Source organism: Zalophus californianus, chromosome 10, assembly GCF_009762305.2.
Source record: "Zalophus californianus isolate mZalCal1 chromosome 10, mZalCal1.pri.v2, whole genome shotgun sequence".
Lineage (NCBI taxonomy): Eukaryota > Metazoa > Chordata > Mammalia > Carnivora > Otariidae > Zalophus > Zalophus californianus.
In genome coordinates this window covers 35,724,126-35,747,641 of record NC_045604.1, presented here as the reverse complement: position 1 = coordinate 35,747,641, position 23,516 = coordinate 35,724,126, and the positions used below count along the sequence as shown (strand labels likewise).

General features: G+C 41.4%; 1 protein-coding gene across 2 annotated transcripts in view; it reads right to left on the bottom strand.

The window, feature by feature from the left end:
* Positions 1-23,516, bottom strand: part of HSD11B1 (hydroxysteroid 11-beta dehydrogenase 1) — a 51,994-nt gene that overhangs the window by 13,815 nt on the left and 14,663 nt on the right. The window contains exons 2-5 of one of the 2 annotated variants that reach the window (XM_027613801.1): positions 12,312-12,425; positions 11,440-11,570; positions 10,576-10,687; positions 10,259-10,444 (exon numbers count right to left, since the gene is read on the bottom strand). In XM_027613801.1, the coding sequence (XP_027469602.1) occupies positions 10,259-10,444; positions 10,576-10,687; positions 11,440-11,570; positions 12,312-12,399 (517 nt within the window). In that variant the 5' untranslated portion in view covers positions 12,400-12,425. Of the gene's footprint in view, positions 1-10,258; positions 10,445-10,575; positions 10,688-11,439; positions 11,571-12,311; positions 12,555-23,516 lie in introns of those variants that run through there. The other variant, XM_027613802.1, reaches the window with a different exon arrangement.

Sequence of the window (23,516 nt, the reverse complement as noted above, 5' to 3'; positions counted from 1 at the left end):
CCACTGGAGTTTGGGAACTAGTTGAGTGCATTGTGGGATCAAGTGTATCGATAAGCATCAGGCTTCTCAGAAACCAAATGTGGAGCCCGTGGAGAGGAGCTGGCCTGGGGTTACCTGCCCAGGGATGGTGGGGTGGACTGGGCCAAGGGGGATGGGCTGATCAAAGCCTTGGAGCTGAGGAAGCCAAAAGGAGTGAGCTGGAGGAAGTATTAGCACATCTCCTACAGGAGATCTCCAAGGACCCCATGAGAAAGCCCCACAAAATCCACCCTCATACCTCTTCCAAGTCACTAGATCCCAGGATTTTTTTTTCTTTTGAAATAATTTCAAACTTAAAGAGTTGGAAGAATAGTACAAAGGACCTCTCCCTTCCCCTTCCTGAACCATTTGGGAGTAATTGCTGTAATTGAGGTAATTGCTCACCCAATGTCCCATGGCCCTCAGTATGTTAGTGTGCATTTCCTACACAGAGGGACATTCTCAGACAAAACCACAATGCAACTATCAAAATATGGAAAGTAATTTATTGGTTTCCTAGACCTGCCGTAACAAATTACTACAAGCTGGCTGCCTTAAGAGAACACAAATTTATTCTTTCACAGTTCTGGAGACCAGAAGTCTGAAATCAAGGTGTTGGCAGGGCTTCATGCCCTCCAAAGGTTCTAGGGGAGAGAGAATCCTCCCTTGCTTCCTCTAGCTTCTAGTGGCTGTCAGCAGTCCTCATGGCTGTATCGCTCCAAACTCTGCCTCTCCCTTCACACAGCTCTCTCCTTCTGTCCTCTCTCCTTCTGTCCATGTCTTCTCTTCTGTCTAAGGACACTTGCCATTGGATTTAGAGCCCACCCAGGTCATCCAAGATGAGCTCATCTCAAAATCCTTAACTTAATTACAGCTGCAATGACCACTTTTCTGAATAACATCACATATATAGGTTCAGGGAGTTAGGACATAGACACATCTTTTTGAGGGTCACCATTCAACCTACTACAATATTTTGTAGGGTGGTAGGGTGTTTTTGTTTTTATTTAGTTTAAGATTTTATTTATTTATTTGAGAGAGAGAGAATGAGAGATAGAGAGCACGAGAGGGAAGAGGGTCAGAGGGAGAAGCAGACGCCCTGCTGAGCAGGGAGCCCAATGTGGGACTCGATCCCGGGACTCCAGGATCATGACCTGAGCCGAAGGCAGTCGCTTAACCAACTGAGCCACCCAAGCGCCCTATTTAGTTGTTTTGTTTTTATTTTTGATAATGACCACCCCAACAGTTGTTAGGTGCTATCTCATTGTGGTTTGGATCAACATTTCTCGGATAATTAGTGATGTTGAGCATCTTTTCATATACCCATTGGTCATTTGTATGTCTTCTTTGGAGAAATGTCTATTTAAGTCCTTTGTTCATTTTTGAATCATTGTTTTTCTGTTGTTGAGTAGAGTGGCACTTAAGACTGTATAAATACCGTGTTCTTATTAAACTTTTACCTACTAGTTTTGGCATCCATTGATGCTTTCTGGCTGAATTATTACTATTTTTTTAAATTATTACTAATTATTTCTAATTTCATCACTCCTCCTAATATTTCTCATTTAGCTTTCCACTATATGGAAATGCCTTCTCCACTCCCCATTTGTTCATGTATTTATTTACTTCATCATGGATTTTTATTGTATCTTACAGGTTATAATCTGTTATTGTCATTATTTATTTGAATGTCCTAATGGTTCCAGGTTCCAGATTGACTTATGAAATTCAGAAGATACCTCTTCTTTTGGAAGGGGGGGATTTGGAGTTGGGAGATTGAGAGACTGGGAGGGCTGGCCATGGGGCAGAAGTTCAAAGTATATCAAGAGCTGTTAGGCTGAAGAAAGGGCTGTGGCAGCCAGGTTGAAGCAGGTGCCAAATGAAGCAGAGGCTAATGGCGGGAGAAGAAAGGCGAGCAGGTGTGCTGAGACAAGCAGGTATGGCAGAGCCATGATATCTCTGGGAGAGCCTGGCCTGGCCTGACTGCCTGGCAGTGTCTCAGCTACAGGTGCCATAAGGCCAGCTACCTCCCCAGGGATGGGCTGAGACAGGTGTATGTCCAATGTGGGCCAGTGATCTGGCCCCCCTTCAAAATAATATTCTTTAAATATTGTTTAATCTTTATTTAATGTTACTTGCTTTTCTAATGCTAGAAATAAAGGATTTAATATATGCACCTATTACATGGGAGTTCCTGAACCAGACAACTTTCTGGAAATAGCAAATAATTTAAAACCTGTATAATAAAATGGACTATGCATTCAATGGATCCTGAACTTTCAGTTGGCTGTGAAGGCCGATTTCAGGCACACATCAGTGGGCTGTTTTCAGTGTTGGTAGCTTTGCTTGCAGATTGGTAGACAACCTGGAAAAAATCCTCCAGGAAATGTTTTCCTACATACATCTGTGACTGGATTGACGGTTATATCTTGATAGATTCTCCACATTATGTCTGCTGAATGAAATGATGGAAGCACTTCAGAGGCTATTGATACATATTGCCAAATTGCTTTAGACAGAATGAACAACGAGGAACTAGGCTTTTAAAGATCAGCGGTGGAAACCACTTAAAACAAAACAAAACAAAACAAAACATACTCTTCTCCACCAGGAGTATATGAGAGTGTCCAGCTCACAGCTACTCTGTGGAGGGAACATAGTTCTCAGCAATTGACAACTTTGTAGGCAAACAAACACCCAAACAAAACAACAAAAATCAACACTCCACTCCCACCATGGCATTTAGTAGTTTGAATTTGGTAATGCAGTAGTTTCAGTCACTTGAATTTGCTTGTTTACTTGTGAGATTGAGCACAATCTCTGTCCTCCCCTCCCCCCGCCCAAGTCCGCCATTATGGGAGGAGAAATATTTTGGTTCCAGTTACCATATAGAGCCCAAACCCTTACTTTTTGTTTTAAAAAAAACTATTCTAATTTTTCTAATTATCCCAAGCTCATTGTGTAATAAACAGCTCTGAAGTCTATAAAATGAAAGGTAAAAGCCCCTTTCTTTAAACACAGTTGGGTTCATACTATATATACTGTTCTCTAAATTACTTTTCTTTCAAATATTATTTTTATAGTCAGTATGTGTAAAAACTTACATAGCATTTCACTGTAATTTAGAAACCTATCGCTAGGGATGGATATTCAGATTGCTTTCAGTTTTTTAATAACTATAAACAATGTAACGATCATTTACACTGGAATGGGGTCTCCACAATGATGCCCCTTGCATCACTCCCCCTTGCCTTGCCTTCCTTGTTCCCTGCCATAGCCTTGGCATCTGGCACTGTGTGTGGCTCAGAGTGGACCCGCGATTCATATTTTTTTGAATAAATGAATGACTGTATTTCGCGAACACTTTTGCAAATTTATGCATAGAATAAATTTCTCAGATGTAAAGTTATGCTCTCTCTCCCCAAGCCTTCCTCATCTTGAAATATCTTAAATGGACCTCTACTTATTTAAATCAATACTTATTTCAGCAGGAATTCCCCTTGGTTCAAACCGTCTAAAGGTCTATATGTATACCATGTCAAATTCACTTTTCACTTTAGTAATTTTATACTTAGCTGAGTTTAAAAGATATGCCTTTGTCAACATTTGCAACAAGAAGCTGCATATGAAATCAATTAGGTGTATTTATTATTAGAAAAGTTTTGCTAACATCTCAACGGGCAGGGGCATGGGAAAACAATTCACAGAATAGAAAATATAAATATCCCATAAACACATGAAAATGTAATTAATTCACTATTGGCCTGACTTTTATTAAATATCCACTATAGGCCATGTGCCGCTGTAGGAAATAAGACATCATGGAATAAAAAAATAGAACACCACTGCTCTCAAAGGGACAGGGACCTCACATTCCATGTCACAAATAAAAAAAAGAAATTAAAATTATGACTACTAAACACCTTTTTCTTGTACCGACAAACTTGTCAATTGTCGAAAACTCTGTGAACTCTACAAAGTAGGTGTGAGAGGAACACTCATGTCTATACTTAGGGTGGGAACGTGGCATGATGCTCATATTCATCTAAATTTGTTTTTATTTTTGCATATTTAAAAAGTCTAGTCTTGGTGGGTGCCTGGATGGCTCAGTTAGTTAAGCGACTGCCTTCGGCTCAGGTCATGATCCTGGAGTCCTGGGATGGAGTCCCGCATCGGGCTCCCTGCTGAGCAGGGAGTCTGCTTCACCCTCTGACCCTCCCCCCTCTCATGCTCTATCTCATTCTCGTTCTCAAATAAATAAATAAATAAAATATTAAAAAAATAAAAAATAAAAATAAAAAGTCTAGTCTTTTTGGGGTGCTTGGGTGGCTCAGTCGTTAAGTGTCTGCCTTTGGCTCAGGTCATGGTCCCAGGGTCCTGGGATCTAGTCCCACATCAGGCTCCCTGCTCGGCGGGAAGCCTGTTTCTCCCCCTTACTCCCCCTGCTTGTGTTCCCTCTCTCACTGTGTCTCTCTCTGTCAAATAAATAAATAAATAAATAAATAAATAAATAAATAAAATCTTAAAAAAAAAGTCTAGTCTTTTATTTTTCCTTTTATCTAAAGCAGTTTGGAAATATGTACCAAAAGCCTTCAAAACGTTTCTATCATTTCACCCAGTAAATCTAGTACTAAGAATTTATCAAGGAAATAATCATCATCTCAGCCACACATTTACATAGAAGACATTTATTACAGGATTTCTAAAATAGCAAAACACTGAAAGGAACCTAAACGTCTGGCAATAGGAAAATAATTGTTTTATATCTCTATCTCTATCTGGAAAGAAATTTTCCAAAATATTGGCATGGTTATGGATGATTTTTACTTTCAGTTTTATACTTTTCTTCTTTTTTTCAGATATTCATAGAGTGTGTGTGTGTGTGTGTGTGTGTGTGTGTGTGTGTGTGTGTGTGAATTTTCAAATTATGGAAACATTTAAGAAAGTTGTTGGGGGCATTGGTCTTTTCATTACTTTGTGCATGTACTTCACAGTCTTTTATGAGAAATTTATTTCAGATATTATTTGCTTCCTGTAGTACCTCCTTCTTTTGAATAGAATCTTATCTATATACTGACCCTCTTCTTTTTCTTTTTGTTAAGAAAATTCAAGAGGTATGGGGCACCTGGGTCGTTCAGTTGGTTAAGCATCTACCTTTAGCTCAGGTCATGATCCGAGGGTCCTGGGAGCGAGCCTGCACTGGGCTCCCTGCTCAGCGGGGAGTTTGCTTTGCTTTTCCTTCTCCCTCTGCTCCCACCCCACTCGTGCTCTCTTTCTCTCTGTCAAATAAAATCTTTAAAAAAAAATTCAAGAGGCAAATTGCGAAACTTAAGCACTGCATCTGCGTAGAGTCTAATTTTGGCATTTTTAAATACTTTTTTTTGTTTTTCGGGTTTATTAAAGTATAGTTGACACAAAATGTTACATTAGTTTCAGGTGTACAACATAGTGATTCAGCAGGTCTTATATTTTTCTTTTCTTAAGATCTAGTTTTCTATTTGTATATTTGCAAATAGAGTGTATTTTTTCTAAGCCTTCTCAAACTCCTTGGTAAGTAAATGTAAAGACATGATGGTAGAACCCTCCTATTTTCACCAAGAAATGCACTGGAACAAAAGCAATAGTCTAGCAGGGTTAAGTAGACATGATTATTTAAGCTCTAACCAGCCTTTCAAGGGGAAAAGGTGGACCAATGGTTGTCATGGATACCATTATCTTGTTCTCAACCTGTACTAAATTGTTACTGTCTTCAGTAGGGAGTCATCTTTCCCCCTTGCAAATCTCCACTTGCCCCTTTTGCAGGACTGGTACAACAATGAACCCGAAGATGAGTCCAACAGGTTCTGTCTCAGTCCTTCAGGTTTGCCTAAACACAACCTCTTGAATTTAGGAAACCATGGCTCCTGAAATTTTTATGTACAGGTTGTTGATTCTTCCTTGAATCTCTTTTTTGGCCTTCTTCCAGACCCTGTAGGGGACATATCTATAAATGCACATACCTCATCTCTCCCGTCTCCCCTCCATTCTCCTCAAAATAGTCCAAGTCTGCAGCAGCACCTATATCCTGCCTACATAAATACCTCTCTTCACATGTATAAACATTTCCACTCACCTTGGAAAGTGTGGTTCCTGAAAATTACTTCTGAGGTTATTGGATTTAAGGTCAAAGATTCATCTTAGAAAAATATAAAATAATTGGGTGAGGGGATAAACCACCCCTTCCTACTCTAGTTCCTAGGCCCCTTTGCATCCAAGACCTTGACCTTGGCCCCTCCTCTCCCCACTGCACTCTAAGGCATATCCATACATTGAGGCATTGTCTGCCTTTCAGGAAAAAGTGGGTATGCAGAGCTGAAGGCGGGGATGAGATTAACATCTGTATATTCTTGTCTTGATACAAAACACCATTATGGGTATTCCAAATCCTGTTAGTTGATATGTGTAGTTGAGAAACCTGTTTTATTTTTTGCCCCCCTCTTTGTAATGTTGAATTCTTGAAGTAGGTTTAGACCACACAGGGAGCCCGTAACCCACAAACAGGTTAAGGTCCAAGAAGTGACTTCATACACTGGTTTGAGTTTTCCCACAAAAGCATTGTCTTATGAGGTATTTGCCCCTGGCTAGTCATCTCATAATACGCCTGAAATATTATATGTCTATGTAAAAAAAATATATGAAGCAATGCTGGAAATGAGTAAACCAGAAAAGGAATACATTTGTATAAGACTTTAAAAAGTACATACAGAAAGTCGATCTTTTCAAAAGAGAATTGACTTGGAAAATAATGAATAGGTAACCGGAGACACTTACGGAGCTCAGAAAGAGAGCTCTGGGCATTCCGAGGTGATCGGCAAGGTTCTCTTATTCCTTTAGTTTTCCATTTTGAGTATTTAAAGAAACCCAGGATTTTATTATGTGCGGTTGCACTTCAAAATATGTCTTACGTTTTTCTTGATACAGAAGAATCAGTACCCCTACACTTAATGCTGGCCTGGTTCGGTTAGCCTTTGTATTGTAATTGTTAGTAGTGTCTGTATCACCAATAAAGCTAAAACAGAGAGAGGGGGAGGAAGTAGAATTTTAAAGGTTTTCCAAAATGTATTGGATAAGAGGAAAAGGAAAGGGTCTGGCGAGAACTCACAAGGACTTCATATGAGGTGAGGTCCCCGAGAAGAGAAGGGGGCGGGAGAATGGCAGGCTTTGTCCAGGAGTCCCGAGGGGCAGAGAAGCAGCTGTCATGCATGTGACTGATGTGATGGGCCCTGGTTACAGGGTTCACAGAGCCAAGGGGTATGAAAATGCGGTGGCCTTTACTTTTTTGAAAATTGAACCTAAGTCAAGATGACCCATTTTGATTAATGGCTGATAAACTTTTTCCAGATGTTTTCAACTGTTCTTTGCCCAATTCAAAGTGATTTCTTTTCCAGTCACATTGGAGTAGTAATATCTCTGTCTCCATTTGTTTCACAAATACCATCTAGGCATTCTCTTTCTGGACTTCCCCTTGCCCCACTGTGTCCCGCACTGCTGCCTGATGGAAGGGGTTTTGTTTGTATGACGGACCTTGAATCTGGAAAGATCAAGTCTGGAGTGTTGAGTGTATGGTGTGCAGTAGGCACATGGGGTGGCCTGGAGGGACTACCGCCCTCTGATCTTATATGTGTCTTGGCACGGGTGACGAGGGAGACACCCCTAGTTGTTTATCAACATCGGTGTCTTTCACAGAACTAGAACCCCTGGTTTTCAGCTGGACACAAATCCACTTTGAATAAAGACCACAACGGCCACCAGCTGTGGCAGAAGAGGAGTCTACAGCTTTCAGGTTGTATCCTTCTTTCTCCATTTTCTGTAGCTAGAATTCTGATTCGTGCTAATAATGAACCATCCTGGACATACAGGTGAGGGTAACGCCCCAGGGATGATGGCTCTGAGACAGAGAGGTTCCTGGACAACTTCCTGGGACAGAACTACCATTGTCAGTCTTGGACTGCTTACTCCAGGCTGCTTTATGAAAGAAAAATAGATTTTGATTTATATAAGTGTAAATATGGGTGTTTGTTATAGTAGCTCAACTCATAGCCAAACTAGCACGTGGTGGAAGGAGGGGAGACTAATCAATGTAACTAGATATTATATATACATAGAAACTTGATCAGTAGGTGCCCTAAACGTGGGTAGATGTGGACCGTAAGGAAACTCCCAGAGGCAGCAATAGTGTCTCGATGCTAAAGCATATTTAAAGCTGAGGCTTTAAAGAATGTATTAAAAGTATAGGATTTCTATGTAATGCAATACCTGGAAATGCACTGGGGATAAAAAACAATTGCTTATCACCATAATTCAATAAATGACTTAATGCATTCCCTGGAAGGAATGATTAAAAATCTATCCCAATACTCTTTGGCTGACCTTAGGATCAATTTGAGGATTAGCATCCCACATTTGTGGAATTCAGATTTTAAGGAGGAAGGATTAATGAATGTGCTTGCTGAATGTTTAAAAAAATATAGCATAGAACAGACGACTTCATCAGCTAGGGAGAGAAAGCAGTGTCTGTACTTTGCAAGTTCACAGACATGTTTCAAAGCAAACAGGCTGAACTCTTTGGGCTATACAAACAGCAGATGTGAAGGATAGTCGTTCAACTAGATTTCCATCTCTGAGTCCACACACATTACGAAGCGACTTTTGGTAGGTGTAGAAGATGTGTGGAAGCAGGGGTTATCAGACTTTCCATCAGGCCCTTGGACTTCTACAGTAATTCTTGTTCCTTCTGAGACCATTAAGACACCGTGTGCATTATAGAAAGTTACGTGTCTCTAGCCAAAGATGAAGCACACTCTTTACCTAGAGTGGATATATTATTTAATCAACTTAAATCATTAAAGCCACCTACACCATGACTGATGTGAGGGTTTTGGCCAATGCCTAGGATGGATTGGGGATGTGCCCAGCACCCTCCCACTCAGTATGCATCCGGAAGCTCTCCCTTCCTTTCAGCCTGGAGAGAGGCTGTGTCTGGGGAGGGGTAGGGAGTCTGTGTTGTCTGGGAAGCACAGGGATGCATATCAATCACTCTGTTTGGCGGGTAGCACAGACACACTGCCCTTTTATCCCATCACTATGCAGGCCTTTCCTGTCCAGGAAATAGAATTCTTTACAACATAGATGGTGTTCTTAGTTACAGTAATAGCTCGTAATAGTTTGTGAAATACTTAAGAGTTACAAAGTCTGCAGGTTATTTGTTTTTACATTGCCAAGAACCACATTTAGATTGCAGATTTTAATCCCGGTGTTTGCCACATCCTCTGACTAATCAACAAATAGGTGTGGGACATCTCTCTGGACCCATGACAAAACAAATCCCCCGTTTTAGCTGGAAACTCTCTAGCTCTTTATTGGTGATAACTTCTGATACTACCACCATCCAGAGTCAACGACCTTTCTTGGTCACAGTGTTCTCTTCATGAATCTATCTCTGTACACACTCTCCCTACCCATTGGTGTTTCAATAGGACTTTAAGGTACTAAGTTCAGGTTTTGGAGAACACTCCCAATTTAGGCAGATCTGCTAATACGGTGTATTTGTTTCTGTTCTTCATTTCATTTTGCCTTAGCCTAACGTACATATCAGACACTTGTATATTAAAATATTCCACTTCTCAGTTCTACCTTTGCATCAGCTAACTTCACCAGCCTGTAGCTTCTGGTCATGGCAGAAGCAAAATCATTTTTATCCATCGTGACCAGGTCTCTCCCTTAGGATCGGGATGAGCTGTATCTCCACAATCTCTCCACGTCCCTTTAGACTTCCATTTGTAGATCACAAACCACCAAGTTTCTCGTGGGCACTCTGAATTACTGCTCTTTCTCTGTTACTTCCAGGGATCTTGCAGCCCATCTACCTTGAACAGCCCCTTATTTCTTATGGTCCCACTTGTTTCTAACAGGGTCTCTTTCACTCGGCATGCATGCTTCTCATTGAGTTTACACACTCAAACTGCACATTCCTACGCCTGCCTCTTCATGCACAGGGGCAAGCTGTGAATCAGTTTTTGCTTAATATCACTGGGAAGATTGATTGGTTGATTTTTCGCTGTGAACATTTAAAATGCTAGTTTATATTGCGTTACTTCTCTGCATGGAACTGATAAAAATTCACATTCACTGCAGAGCCCCCACCACCATCCCTGGCACGTCTCCCACTCCTGCCTTCCATACTGCTCCCTGCCCCACTCACCAGCCTTCGAGGAGACGACAACAATGCTCCCATTGCTCTGCTTCAGCATGGGCAAGGCAGCAACGCTCAGGACCACGTAACTGAGGAAGTTGACTTCCATGTTTCTGCGCACGAGGTGGATATCACCACTAAATAGATTCATAGAAGTGTTGGTGATGTGGTTGAGAATGAGCATGTCTAGTCCCCCTGCAAGAGATGGCTGTGTTGAGAGAAACCATCTCGGGGGCTACCTCTCCTCTCATTCTCCCCCTCCCCAAAGCTCCCTGGTGGACCCTTAGAGCAGAGTCCAGAAGAGGAGGCAGGAGAAGCGGCCTCACCCATGAGCTTCCCAGCTTGGGCAACAAATTGCTCTGCGAAGGTCACATTCTCCATGGAGCCAGCAATGTAGTGCGCTGAGGCTGCTCCAAGCTCCAGGCAGTGGGATACCACCTGCAGGGGCATAGCAGCAATGGCGTCAGCAGCGGCTGCAGACTTTGGGGGCAATCTCAGAAGTAATGGGGGTTTAAATGAGAACTTGCTCACAACCCTGTTTTGAGAAGAATGGTGGGATATGTGCGCGTGAGCTTGAATTCAGTGAATGTGTGTGTGTGTGTGTGTGTGTGTGTGTGTGTGTGTGTGTTGCTAAGTGCAACCTGACACGATCTTTGTCCTCTGTCTTAAGTATTTCAGGTAAGGTGTAAATAAAGAAATCATCACTGTGCTGGGGTTTAAGTTCATGACTCATGCTTCTGAGTTTCTGTGAATAGATGTACCTGAATTCATTATTGGCATGGATGCTAGTTTCCACGTGAGTAGCCCTAAGTTTGTGAATGTTTGCATCCTTGGGTTTGTAAGTCTGAGTATATGAGAAAGCATGTGTCTGAGAGTCTGAATGGGGATGAGAATATGAATTCATGAGTAGGTACCAGAATTTTGGTATTCGAGCACACATCTATATATCCGTGATTCCATGTGTAAATATGTGTACATAGGCATGTCTATGAGTATGGATAGACAGATACAGATATTAGATGTGTGTGCGCATAGGAATGAATGCTTAAATGCCGTACTTCTATATTCCTGTGGGTGTTTGAACCTGTGTGTGTGTGTTTGCATCTGTGTATGGATGTGCCAGCTTCCGTGTGTTGGTGTGTGTATGTGACATGAGGGGGTACATGTGTCTGTGGGCACAGAACCCTCACCTTCTTTAGAGTTTCCTTAGACCTTGCCGTCACCACCACGTGGGCTCCCATTTTTGCCAGATGATAGGCCATCTGTTCTCCGATCCCCTTGCTGGCCCCTGTGACAATCACTTTCTTTCCTTGGAGCATCTCTGTGAAACCCAAAAGGAAGTGAGGACCATACCCAACTCAGCAGCAGTCTTCCTTCCACTCTGGATGTGGACAAACTTATATCAATGTCTAAAGGTTATGAGCCCCGATCAACTTTTCTCAAACTGCATAAATCAATGAAGAAATGGTTCAAGTCTTTCATAAACATGCTCTGAAAGGGAGGCTTAGCTTGACTGCTCAAAACAAGCCTTCTTGCTGTCCTTCTTAAAAATGTCCATAGACAGAGGCTTCAGCTAAGACACTGGAGTTCGAGACAGTTCTGGACTATCCAATTTTACTCAATTGAAATAAAACTCAAAAAGTCATCAAAACATATGTGCTCATAGCGATTCCAGGGATTTTCCCTCACTTCTATTCAGTCATCAACTCCAGAGTCCTTTCTTGTCTCCCACTTATCAGTCTCTCCTTAGAGCCCAATTATCTGGCTGTGCTGTAAATTTTGGAATTACCCTCATTTTTGTAGGGAATCTGAAATTGCTTTCCATTGAGGGTGCCAAATAAAGCATGGACTATTTGGCAATCTGCTGGCTACATGATTACCCCTCCCCACACTGCTATTACCCATAGCCCATGTCTGGAAGACACAGAAATACAGTCCCACCTCAGGGTTCCTCTTGTTCAGTAACTTTGGGGATCAGGAATTCATCTGGATACTCAGAAATACTCCAGCCACCCCTGTGTTCTTTATCTATTCCTCCAAAATTAGATACATTCGTACTTACCTGGTCTGAATTCCTCACTCGCAGAATAGTAGTAGTAGGCCAAGAAGAACCCCAGAATGGGGGGGAGATATTTTTTCATAAAAGCCATCAGACAGAGTCCTGGCCCGAGGAGCCCTGTAGGACACACAGAGAGAACCTACAGAGCCTTCTACAACCTCCTAGGCAGGCAGCAGCCTCTGAATTGTGACATCAGGGACGGGGGAGGCTGGAGTAGTCTCAGGCAGTGCTAGCCAATTTCCCTGTCAGAGCGGCGATTGGCTTTGGGTGGGATCCCATTCGTCCCTGGCAGCCTGTGTGGTGGATTTCATAATGGACAATGTTTACTCCATTTCATTGAGCAAGAAGAGACTTCCAGATGGCCAAGCTCATGACTGTACAGGACTGGATTCTTGAACATCCCTACCCAGAGCCCATCTTCCTCTTAACACCACTTATGCCAAGAATCAACGGCCTTTCAAAAGTGGTATGTCAAAGGCAGAGAGAAAGTGTGTGCGGGGCTTCTGGGGAAATGTGAGTAATAGCAAATTCAAGCCAAATTCAAGCCAAATCTCACTCTTGGCCCCACCTCCCAGTCGGAAGCAATTAAAAATAACAGCACAAAACAGAAAAATAAGCTGAAGGAAATAATGTGCACATTTTGGGGGGAAAAAATAGCAAACAAGCCCTATAAGCCCCACACTCAAGTTCAATGAACAAGTATTACAACATCAAAGGGGAATGCAAGCCAGCCAGAACCCAGATGGCGGGAAACCCAAGACCAGTTCAAGACTCTCAGGCAAGTGCAATGGAACGTACACTTATTACTTTAACAGCAAATAAAGAAGAAATAGTGAGTGCCAAAAAAAAAAAAAAAAGGCACTAAGCTATTAAACTGGGTCTTGTAAATGTTATAGAGGAACAAGACACATGAAGATGTAAGGAAGAGGAGATCTGATCCAGAAGCAAAAAGAACTAGCACCATTGAAGCAAAATTAGCCCCCAAAGCCCACATCCAGCTAAAGATTGATCGAGTATAACAATCAGAAGGCCAGAGGGGGAAACCCCTAGTAATTTGGGATGTATCACAGAAATATATAAATAACCACTTCAGTATGTTTGTAGCAAGAATTCAGTAAGGAACAGTCCTCAAAAAAAGAATTTAAGATACATTATTGTTAAGTTTTTCAACTTCCAACCAACTAACCAACCAAAAAAATTCCCACATCACAGAGCAAATATAGAATTCTGCAAATTATCAATAGAATTGAGAAAACCATTGAAATGTTAGGGTAAGAATGGATACCCGTGTTTTGGGAGGAGGAATGTGGGTTGAGGGCGGGGTTTGGGGGTTCACAGAAGATTAAGAGAAATTGAGTTATGACCCCAAGTACAGTATATGGAAACACTCACTGAGTTTTCACTTCAGAGTAAGGGAAAATAATTGAAGACCCAGAGGAGATGAAATAATTTGTCAACAAAGGCTCACAGCTGTGAAGTTCACTTCCAGGAAACAATGGAGATTTGACAACAGTTGAGGGCTAGCTAGAGCTCAAGGTTAATGGAGGACAAAATAGAAAAAAAATATAAAGAAAATTCAAGTGGGAAATGACATTACATCCTGACAGAACTACAAGATATATATGCATAATTTTATAAGGGGCGTTATGCTGCCAAGACATGTTACAGACTAGACCCCATTTTCATCTCCAGAGGGAAGGAAATTAAAGTTTTATTTTCTTAGTACTATCCTATTAATAGCAAAATTATAGAAAACAATGAAAAGTTGCTTTAAAATATGATGCTGCTGAAATGGAGAAAGATGGACAGAGAAGGTAAGTTTATTATCTGATAAAAAAAAAAGACTTTAGAAAAAAAAAAGACTTTAGGGTGCCTGGGTGGCTCAGTCGTTAAGTGTCTGCCTTCAGCTCAGGTCATGATCCCAGGGTCCTGGGATGGAGGCTCCCTGCTCCGCGGGAAGCCTGCTTCTCCCTCTCCCACTCCCCCTGCTTGTGTTCCCTCTCTCGCTCTGTCTCTCTGCCAAATAAATAAATAAAATCTTAAAAAAAAAAAGACTTTAAGGTGCACTGCAGAAAGCATAGATTTAAAGAAAGCAAAAATAACAATGAGTAAGACAAACTGCAGGTGATAGAACATAAAACAAATGCATCAACTATTGCTGATTGTTGGCTGAACTAAAAAATTAAGTCCACATTGTGCTGCTCAAAAGACCTGTTTAGACACAGGCACATAAAAAAACACAGACATTTTAATAATTAGTTGTTGTGCTAGAAAATAAGGATAGAGAAAGCATTCAATAATTTTCATGAAATAGATGAAATAATTTTTAACTAGTAAAATGCATTTATGAGAAATGAGGACACCGTGTAATGGTAGATGATATATTAAGTCTTAGCAGTTCTCAAAATTTTTGGTCTCAGGGTCCCTTTACAATCTTAAAAATTATTGAGGCTCTCCACTTTTGCCTAGAGGCATACTTTGGAGATATTGCAGGTTTAATTCCAGATCCCCACCATAAAGCAAATATTACAATAAAGTGAGCCCAATGAAGTTTTTGGTTTCTCAGTGCACGTAAAAGCTATGTTTACACTATACTATAATCTTTTTAGTGTGCAATAGCATTATGTCTTTAAAATATCTATACTTTAATTTAAAAATACTTTATTGCTAAAAATGCTAACTATTCTCTGCGTTTTTAGCTAGTTTTCACCTTTTTGCTGCTGGAGGGTCTCCCCTCAATGCTGATGGCTGCTGACGGATCAGGATGGTGGTTGCTGATGGTTGGGTGGCTGTGGCAATTTCTTAAAATAAGACAAGACTAAAGTTTGTCACATTGACTGACTCCCTTTCTCATGAATGATTTCTCTGTAGTATACAATACTGTCTGATGGCATTTTACCCACAGTAGAACTTCTTTCAAAAATTGGAGTCAAGCCTCTCAAACCCTGCTGCTGCTTTATCAACTAAGTTTGTGCAGTATTCTAAATCTTCTGTTGTTACTTCAAAAATCTTCACAGCATCTTCACCAGTAATAAATTACTTCTTAGGAAACCACGTTCTTTGCTCACCCATAACAAGCAACTCCTCATCCATTAAGTATTCTCATGAGATTGAAGCAATTCACCCGTATCTTCAGGCTCTACCACTAATTCTGGTTCTCTTGCTATGTCCACCACATCTGCTGTTACTTCCTCCACTAAAGTCTTGAATCCCTCAAAGTCATCCACGAGCGTCAGAATCACCATCTTCCAAATTCCTGTTAATGTTAATATTTGAACCTTTTTCCATGAATCATGAATGTTCCAAATGGCACTAGAATGGTGAGTTCTTTCCAGGAGGCTTTCAATTTACGTTGCCCAGATTCATCGGAGGAATCACTATCTATGGCAGGTATAACTTTATGGAATGTATTTTTTTTTTAAAAAAAGATTTTATTTATTTATTTAAGGGGGGAGAGACAGAGACAGCACAGGTGGGGGGAGGGGCAGAGGCAGAGGGAGAAGCAGGCTCCCCCCTGAGCAGGGAGCCCAATGTGGGGCTTGATTCCAGGACCCTAAGATCATGACCTGAGCCGAAGGCAGATGCTTAACCAACTGAGCCACCCAGGTGCCCCAAAATGTATTTCTTAAGTAAAAACACTTGAAAGTCAAAATTACTCCTTGATCCATGGGCTGCAGAATGGATGTTGTGTTAGCAAACATGAAAACAACCTTAATCTAATTATACACCTCCATGAGAGCCCCTTGGGTGACCAGGTGCACTGTCAATGAACAGTGATATTTTGAAAATGTATTTTTTTTTTCTGAGCAGTAGTTTTCAACAGTGGACTTAAGTTATTCTGTAAATGGCTGTGCTGTCATCCAGCCTTTGTTGTTCCAATGCTAGAGCACAGGCAGAGTAGAGTTAGCATAATTCTTAAGGACCCTAGGGTTTTCAGAATGGTAAATGAGCACTGGCTTCAACTTAAAAAGTCACCGGCTGCATTAGCCCTTAACAAGAGGGTTATCTTGTCCTTTGAAGCTTTGAAGCCGGGCATTGACTTTTCCTCTTTAGCTGTGAAAAGTCCTAGATGGCATCTTCTTCCAATAGAAAGCTGTTTTGTCTACATAGAAAATCTGTTGTTTAGTGTAGCCAACTTCAGTAATTATCTAAGCTAGATCTTCGGGGTAACTTGCTGCTTCCCTTTGAAGTTTTAGGTTATAGAGATGGCTTCTTTCCTTAAACTTTATCAACTAACCTCTGCTCCTCCTGCAGCTTCCTCACCTCCCAGCCTTCATAGAATTGAAAAGACTTAGGGCCTTGCTCTAGATCAGGCTTTAGCTTAAGGGAAAGTTATGGCTGTTTGAACTTCTATTCAGACCACTCAAAGGTTCTTCATATCAGTAATAAGGCGCTTTCGCTTTCTTATCACTTGGGCGTTTGCTAAAGCGGCATGGTTAATTTCCGTCAAGATCTTTTCCCTTGAATTCACGTCGGGTCACCTGGCACACAAACACTTTCAGCCTACCTTGGCTTTCGACACGGTAGCTGTCGAAATGATTATGATTTAAAGTGAGAGATGGGGCCTCTCCCTTTCCCTTGAACACTTAGAGGCCATTGTAGGGTGATTGGTTGGCCTAATTTCAGTATTTTTGTGTCTTGGGGAATAGGGAGGCCTGAGGGGAGGGAGAGAGATGAGGGAACAGCCAGTTGGTGAGGAGTCGGAACACTTTTGATTAATTTTGCCATCTCACACGGGTACAGTTTGTGGGGCCCCAAAACAATTACAATAGTAACGTCAAAGATTGCTGATCACAGACCATAACAAATATAATAATGAAAAAGTTTGAAATATTGTGAGAATTACCCAAGTGTAACACAGAGACCCAAAGTGAGCAATGTTGCTGATAGACTTGCTTGATGCAGGGTTGCTGTAAACCCTCAATTTATAAAAAAACACAATTATCTGCAAAGCGCAATAAAGCAAAATGCAATAAAATGAAGTGTGCCTATATGTGGCTTTTACTATTGATATTGATGTATTAGAAATTGAGAGTGAGGGGGTGCCTGGCTGGCTCAGTTGGTACAGCATGCGACTCTTGATCTTGGGGTCGTGAGTTCAAGCCCCATGTTGGGTGTAGAGACTACTTAAAAAATTAAAAAAAAAAAAGTGGAGGTCCCTCAAAAAGAAATTAGGACTGAGAATTTTTTTTTAAAGTAAGCTCTATGCCTAATATGGGGCTTGAACTCACGACCCTGAGATCAAGTGTTCCATGCGCTACCAACTGAGCCAGCCAGTCACCCAAGAGTGAGAATTTTTTTTTCAACTCAAGAATATATAAGTGTACATGTATTATGCTTTGTATTATCACAAAACCTGTAGCTTCTAGAAAACTCATGAAAGAATAAGAAAAAAGGCAAATAATGTCTTAGTATGATTATGAAAATAGTGGACTTCTCAAGCCCCCGAGAGGGTCTCAGGGATGCACTGGTGCCACACTTTGGCCAGATTATGTAATAAACATTGATCCAAGATGTGTCCGTATCTTCACGCCTCGTTCTCTCATTAGCTTGTAAGCTCCTGGAGGATGCGGACTGGATCTTTTTATCTTTGTCTCCTTCCATATCCCCCTAGCCCTGCTCCAGGATAGGCATTCAGTGAACTTTGCTGTTTTAGTGTTTCTGAGGTGCTGCAGCAATGAGAAAATTGCTATCTTTCTGCAGCCTGATTTAATCCAGGGAAATCACTTCGATTCGGCATTCTGGTTAAAACCTTCAGCCCCACTCCCTACTCCTCTTCTAGTTGTTCTCAACAAAGTAAAAATAAATAAATAAATAGACAAAAGGAAATATGAATGTTTCACCTAGCAATTGTTTTGAGTCATATTTTCACTATTCAAGTAAAGTGCCTTTCACTGCCATGGCAATGAAGCTATAGCTGTTTGCTCCACTCCTTCATGCTGGCAATCCCTTGTAATGCACCCACCATGTACACTTCAGTGTAGGCTTTCAGTGAAATACCTAAACACAACCTGGCAGTTTTCACAAACTCAGAGTGGGTCCCTCTCAGCTGGAGGCACATGTCCCAGCCCAGTCAAAAATTCTGATTTGATCATTCTCACCTGAATAAATGGGTCAAGAAGTAACAACGGGAGAAGAGCAGGACATTGAATGGGAACGGGACCATGAGGGATGGGCCAGATCTGACAGGACTAATAGTGGGTGGCAAAACTGTGAGGGGATGTAGCCAAAGAGGAATTTCCATGCATCTGGCATAAGATGTGGATCGTGAAAGGTGCATCTGTCATTTCTGAGGCAGCAGCAGCTGTGGGGCTTTTCAGGCCTGTTTAGTAGCTTTGGTAAGTGGTCTCTTCTTTTTGCAAACTAATCCTACCAGGGGAAGAGTGGGAAGACCTCAGAGTAAAAGATGGGTGAACCCTTTCATTTTGGAGAATCTCCCTTCCCTGGGAAAACACCACTGACATGCTGAAACAGGAAAGGATCTTAGCATATTAGAATGCATAAAATTCTCCCTTTCTCTTTACCTTTCCCACCCATCCCAATCCAGTTTCTCAGGTCTGATTATTTTAGGAACTCAGTCTGCGCCATGGCTGCCAAGATTTGTTCCAAGCTATGGACACGACCACCACTTTGTATCATTTTATCCAAAAACACAGGTTCCTCCACACTCCCGCCTTTCTTTTTCCTCTGTGTTTATCTAATGAGGTGTGGGGGAGAAGTTCTTTTTCAACCCTTCTGCATGACCTCACTCCTAATGGACAGATTTTTCTCATCTTTTCTAACTAATGGAATCTCAAGGTCGGGGAAAATGAACTAGGAATGGGATAAACTGCCCTGTGTATGTCGTCCTGTCCTCACCTGTCACATATGGTCTGTGGCCAGGAGACTGTTGGGGCAGACTACCTGGAATCCATTTGTGTGGGAAAGCCAAGAGCCTCTTGGGAAAGAACAGGTACTTGATGAGGCCCAGAGCGTGGTCTAATCCCTGTCCCTCAGTGGGAGTGGGGCAGAGACAATTCCAAACATGCTGTAGTTGCAGTTTTTCAGGTTTTTCCTTTGGCCTAACTCCCATGGATTTGCATCTGAGTATGAAGGAGAGATAGGGCCCACCTACAGTAAGTGAAAAAGTTACTCCCTGGCAACTTTGGTAAAACACAGGTAGCACACGAGGAGCAGTGGAAGAGACCCACACGGCTGAGATGGCTGACTCCAGCAAGGCCACCACATAGCTCACACATTTGGGCTTTGGCCCATCTTGTGTTTTTTCTTGGTTATTAAGTCCAGCTTTCAGGAAGCACATCAAGGTAGCATGACAGCCTCAGCTGGGTGGGTTTCTTTAGGGTGCCCGTGCCTTCAGCATTAGCGAGAAGCCATTTCCCTTTGGTGGGAAGCAGGTTTGCCAGATTAGCAAACAGAAATACAGGACACCCAGTTAAATTTGAGTTGCAGAATACATTTTTTAGGATATATATAATCAACAAATATATATAGGGGCGCCTGGGTGGCTCAGTTGGTTAAGCGACTGCCTTCGGCTCAGGTCATGATCCTGGAGTCCCGGGATCGAGTCCCGCATCGGGCTCCCTGCTCAGCGGGGAGTCTGCTTCTCCCTCTGACCCTCTTCCCTCTCGTGCTCTCTATCTCTCATTCTCTCTCTCTCAAATAAATAAATAAAATCTTTAAAAAAAAAACAAATATATATAAACCATGGATATGTATATAAACAAAAAATACATTTTGGGGCTATGTATAACTCAACTATTGTGTTAGGGAGGAAGATTTTTCCTCTGCCTTTTAAGGTTCTCTAGCTGGTCTAAGAATCAAATTGACATAAGACAGATTAACAGGATAAAGTCAAAACAAAAGTTTAATAACATGTATGCCTCCTATATACATGGGAGAGATCCAGGAAAACTAACACCCTAAAAAGGCTGAAGCTACCCCTGAAATACCATCTCCAGCTAAAAACAAAAGATGTTGAGGGTGGGGAGTCAGGCATGAGAAGTTACCAGGAAAAGCAAAGTACTCAAGTGTAAGGTTGTTATGCAGATTTAACATCTGGGGTTTCTGCTTTCTCCACTGATAACAGTTTCTAGAGAATTAAGAGTCACCGCCTTCCTCCTGGTCCTGAGGGATACACCCTTACAAAGGGAGATTTTTCCCTTATACATGTAAATGTCTGTTACAAAAAGGTAACTGCTACTTGGTTTTCAGAGCTTCTCTTGTGCCCTTGGTTTATTAAAAATAACCAACTTAGAATAATCAATGTGCCAAAAAGACATATCTTGGGGTGGTAAAATTTCCTTCCCTACAACTAAAACAGTATTCATTGTTTATCTGAAAGCCAGGTTTAACTGGGCATTGTGTTTAATCTGGCAATCCCAGAAGTGGCACAGAGCTCTGGGAACACTGGGAAACTAGGCCTTAGGTGTCGACAAAACATTCTTGACCATGGTTACTGATAGCAAAGGTCAGACTGCCTCATCCACCTTCACACAATGAAACCCAGCAGCCTGGCCACTGACAGCCCCCAAAAGGGCCCTAAGTAGGAAGGAGGAAAAGAGACATACATGCCATATGGTGGCTGAGGGGAGATTTCACCTGCTAACATTTATTTAGTACTTATATGGGTCAGGTCCCATGAATGAGAAGCAAATAAAATGCTTTCCAAGTCCTGGAACTTCTTCAGGGGAAGTAAACGAAATGTATAAAGTGCTACTAGTGATATGATAGAAGTCTATGGTGGAGGCTGTGGAGGGTGGGAAGAATTTCCTCTGCTCTTCAAAGTCATACTAGCTGGACTAATCATCAAATTGAGAAAAGACAGATTAATGGGAGAAAATCAAGTTTAGTTTTGTACATATGGGGAATCCACACAGACATGGATTCCAAAGACAGTGAAGCAACATGAGGCTTATATGAGCTAAGCAGACAGGTGGGGTTCTGAGGATACAAAGAATGGGGGGAAACATTAGCAGGAGGGTGAAAGGAGATGTTTGGAAAACAAAGATTGTCCTATTATGCAGATAAGTTTCTTAAGTAAAGAGGAATCACATCTATAGCTCTCTTCTGGGTATAAGCAGGGAGTTGAGGGGAAGTTAAAGAGATTTACCTAAATCTGCTGGGTTTTGACTGCTTTTAATTCAAGATAATGTTCATGCCATAGTGGCCCATCTTGGGGCAGTCTGCATGTCCCTCCTCTGAAACTTCCCTGACACATTAAAAGTTGAGCTGGTAGATTGTTTCAGCTCATTGAACCAGTCCTGGCAATAGGTCAGTTTAGTTAAACTCATTTCAGGAGGTGGTAATTCAGGTGTGTCCTCAAAGTTAGGCCTGTGGTTTAAACAATAAGGTATTAAATAAGAGGCATTTCTATGGAAAAGAAAGAAAAACAATGGTTAATGATTGGATCAAGTTATAAACCGGTTTCTGAGCTCTGAGGGTAGACAGTAGAGAAAATTTCTAGCTGTCAAGCTTGAAGCTTCTTCAGATAGTGTGACAGCGGCCAGTGACAGATTTTCCTCATTTGTGGTGTGAATGTCTTTGGTGATATTTTTGCCCACAAAGCAGCAGGCATGAAGATGGCCTATATGTGAGCTGTTGTGGTGATTTCTCTGAAGTTTACATCAGGTTGTTCATACTTAGTTTGCAGGGCTTCAGGAAAAAGGGCATTTTAGTTCTCAAATGAATCCACCTCAGGAAGTGGGAGAAAAATAAAAAACATTAGTTTGGAGGGCTGTAGTCAGGCGTTGGAGGACACTAGAAGAAGTTGGGATCTAGTCTAGTTTACAGTGAACAGTATCGGAATCTAATATTTACTCGGGTCTGTTGTTGAAACCTATTTTCTCTATAATCACCCCCATTTCTACCAAAGATAGCCAGATTAATATTTTGTTTGCAAAATAAGTCTAGTTTCAAAAACAAGCAAGCAGGGGCGCCTGGGTGGCTCAGTTGGTTAAGCAACTGCCTTTGGCTCAGGTCATGATCCCGGGGTCCTGGGATCGAGCCCCACATAAGACTCACCCTGCTTGTGCTCTCTCTCTCTCTGTCAAATAAAATCTTAAAAAAAAACAACAAAAAAAAAACAAGCAAGTAAACAAACAAAAAACACACGGCCTGATTATTTACATAAGTGCAGCAAGAATAGCAGTTGGCCATACAGGCTTTTCAAAAACCTGCTTTGGGGCACCTGGCTGGTTCAGTCGGAAGACTGTGCAGCTCTTGATCTCAGGGTCATGGGTTCAAGTCCCATGTGGGGTGTAGAGATTCTTCAATAAATAAAACTTAAAAAAATAAAAATAAAAACCTGCTTTGCTGAAAGTTTTCATAAGGTGTATCTAGACTGAATTCTTAACAGTCTTTTGAGGCCAGAGGCCAAGTTAAATACTTACCATCAGATTTTGCCTGTAATACCTGTGGATTTGGGGTGAACTCCTCTCTTCCTGAGGTCCCCCAAATATCCTGAGATTCCTGTACCTGCCACAAAGTGACTTTCCTCACTGCACAGGCTGCTGGGAACTCTGAAAGCAAGGTACCAGGCTGGTATTTCCAAGGGACTTTATTGGCTCCATAAAGTCAGCCTTAGCTCTTTAAAGCTGTCTGGCCATATCTGAGTCTATGTATGTCTCCCTAAAATAGGAAATTCCAGTCAAAATTCTTGGTAATATAACCAATGTTTCCAATTGTATCTTGTTATAAGGAGAACAGTTTCTTACTGAACTTATGCAAATTAATATATTGCCATGAAAATATAAGAATAGTCACTGAGAGTTTTTAAATTCTGGAGAGACAAGGTAGGGAGGAAAAGATAAATGTTCCAATTCTGCTTACAAAGGTATAATTTATCACACTCTATAGGTCAGTCAGCTTAAGAGAAAAAGTTTCCTGAAATATGGAAAAACAAAACATTTAAAAATGTCAGCAATGTTTAAAGCAAAGTCATAAAAATGATAATTATCCTCTTCATTCAGTCCCAAGTTGTTAATTCTTTGAATCCAGTTTTTCCAGTAGTTTTGGAAATTCTTACCTAGTCAATTTTACGATCCTAAGATTATCAGAAACTTGTACTCAGAGTTTTTTGAGTCTCACGTAAGCATTGAAGTAAAACAGTAACTGTAAATGACAAGACTTACAAATGACCACAGTTAAAGATCCGATTAGACTTCGGGCGCCTGGGTGGCTCAGTTGGTTAAGCGACTGCCTTCGGCTCAG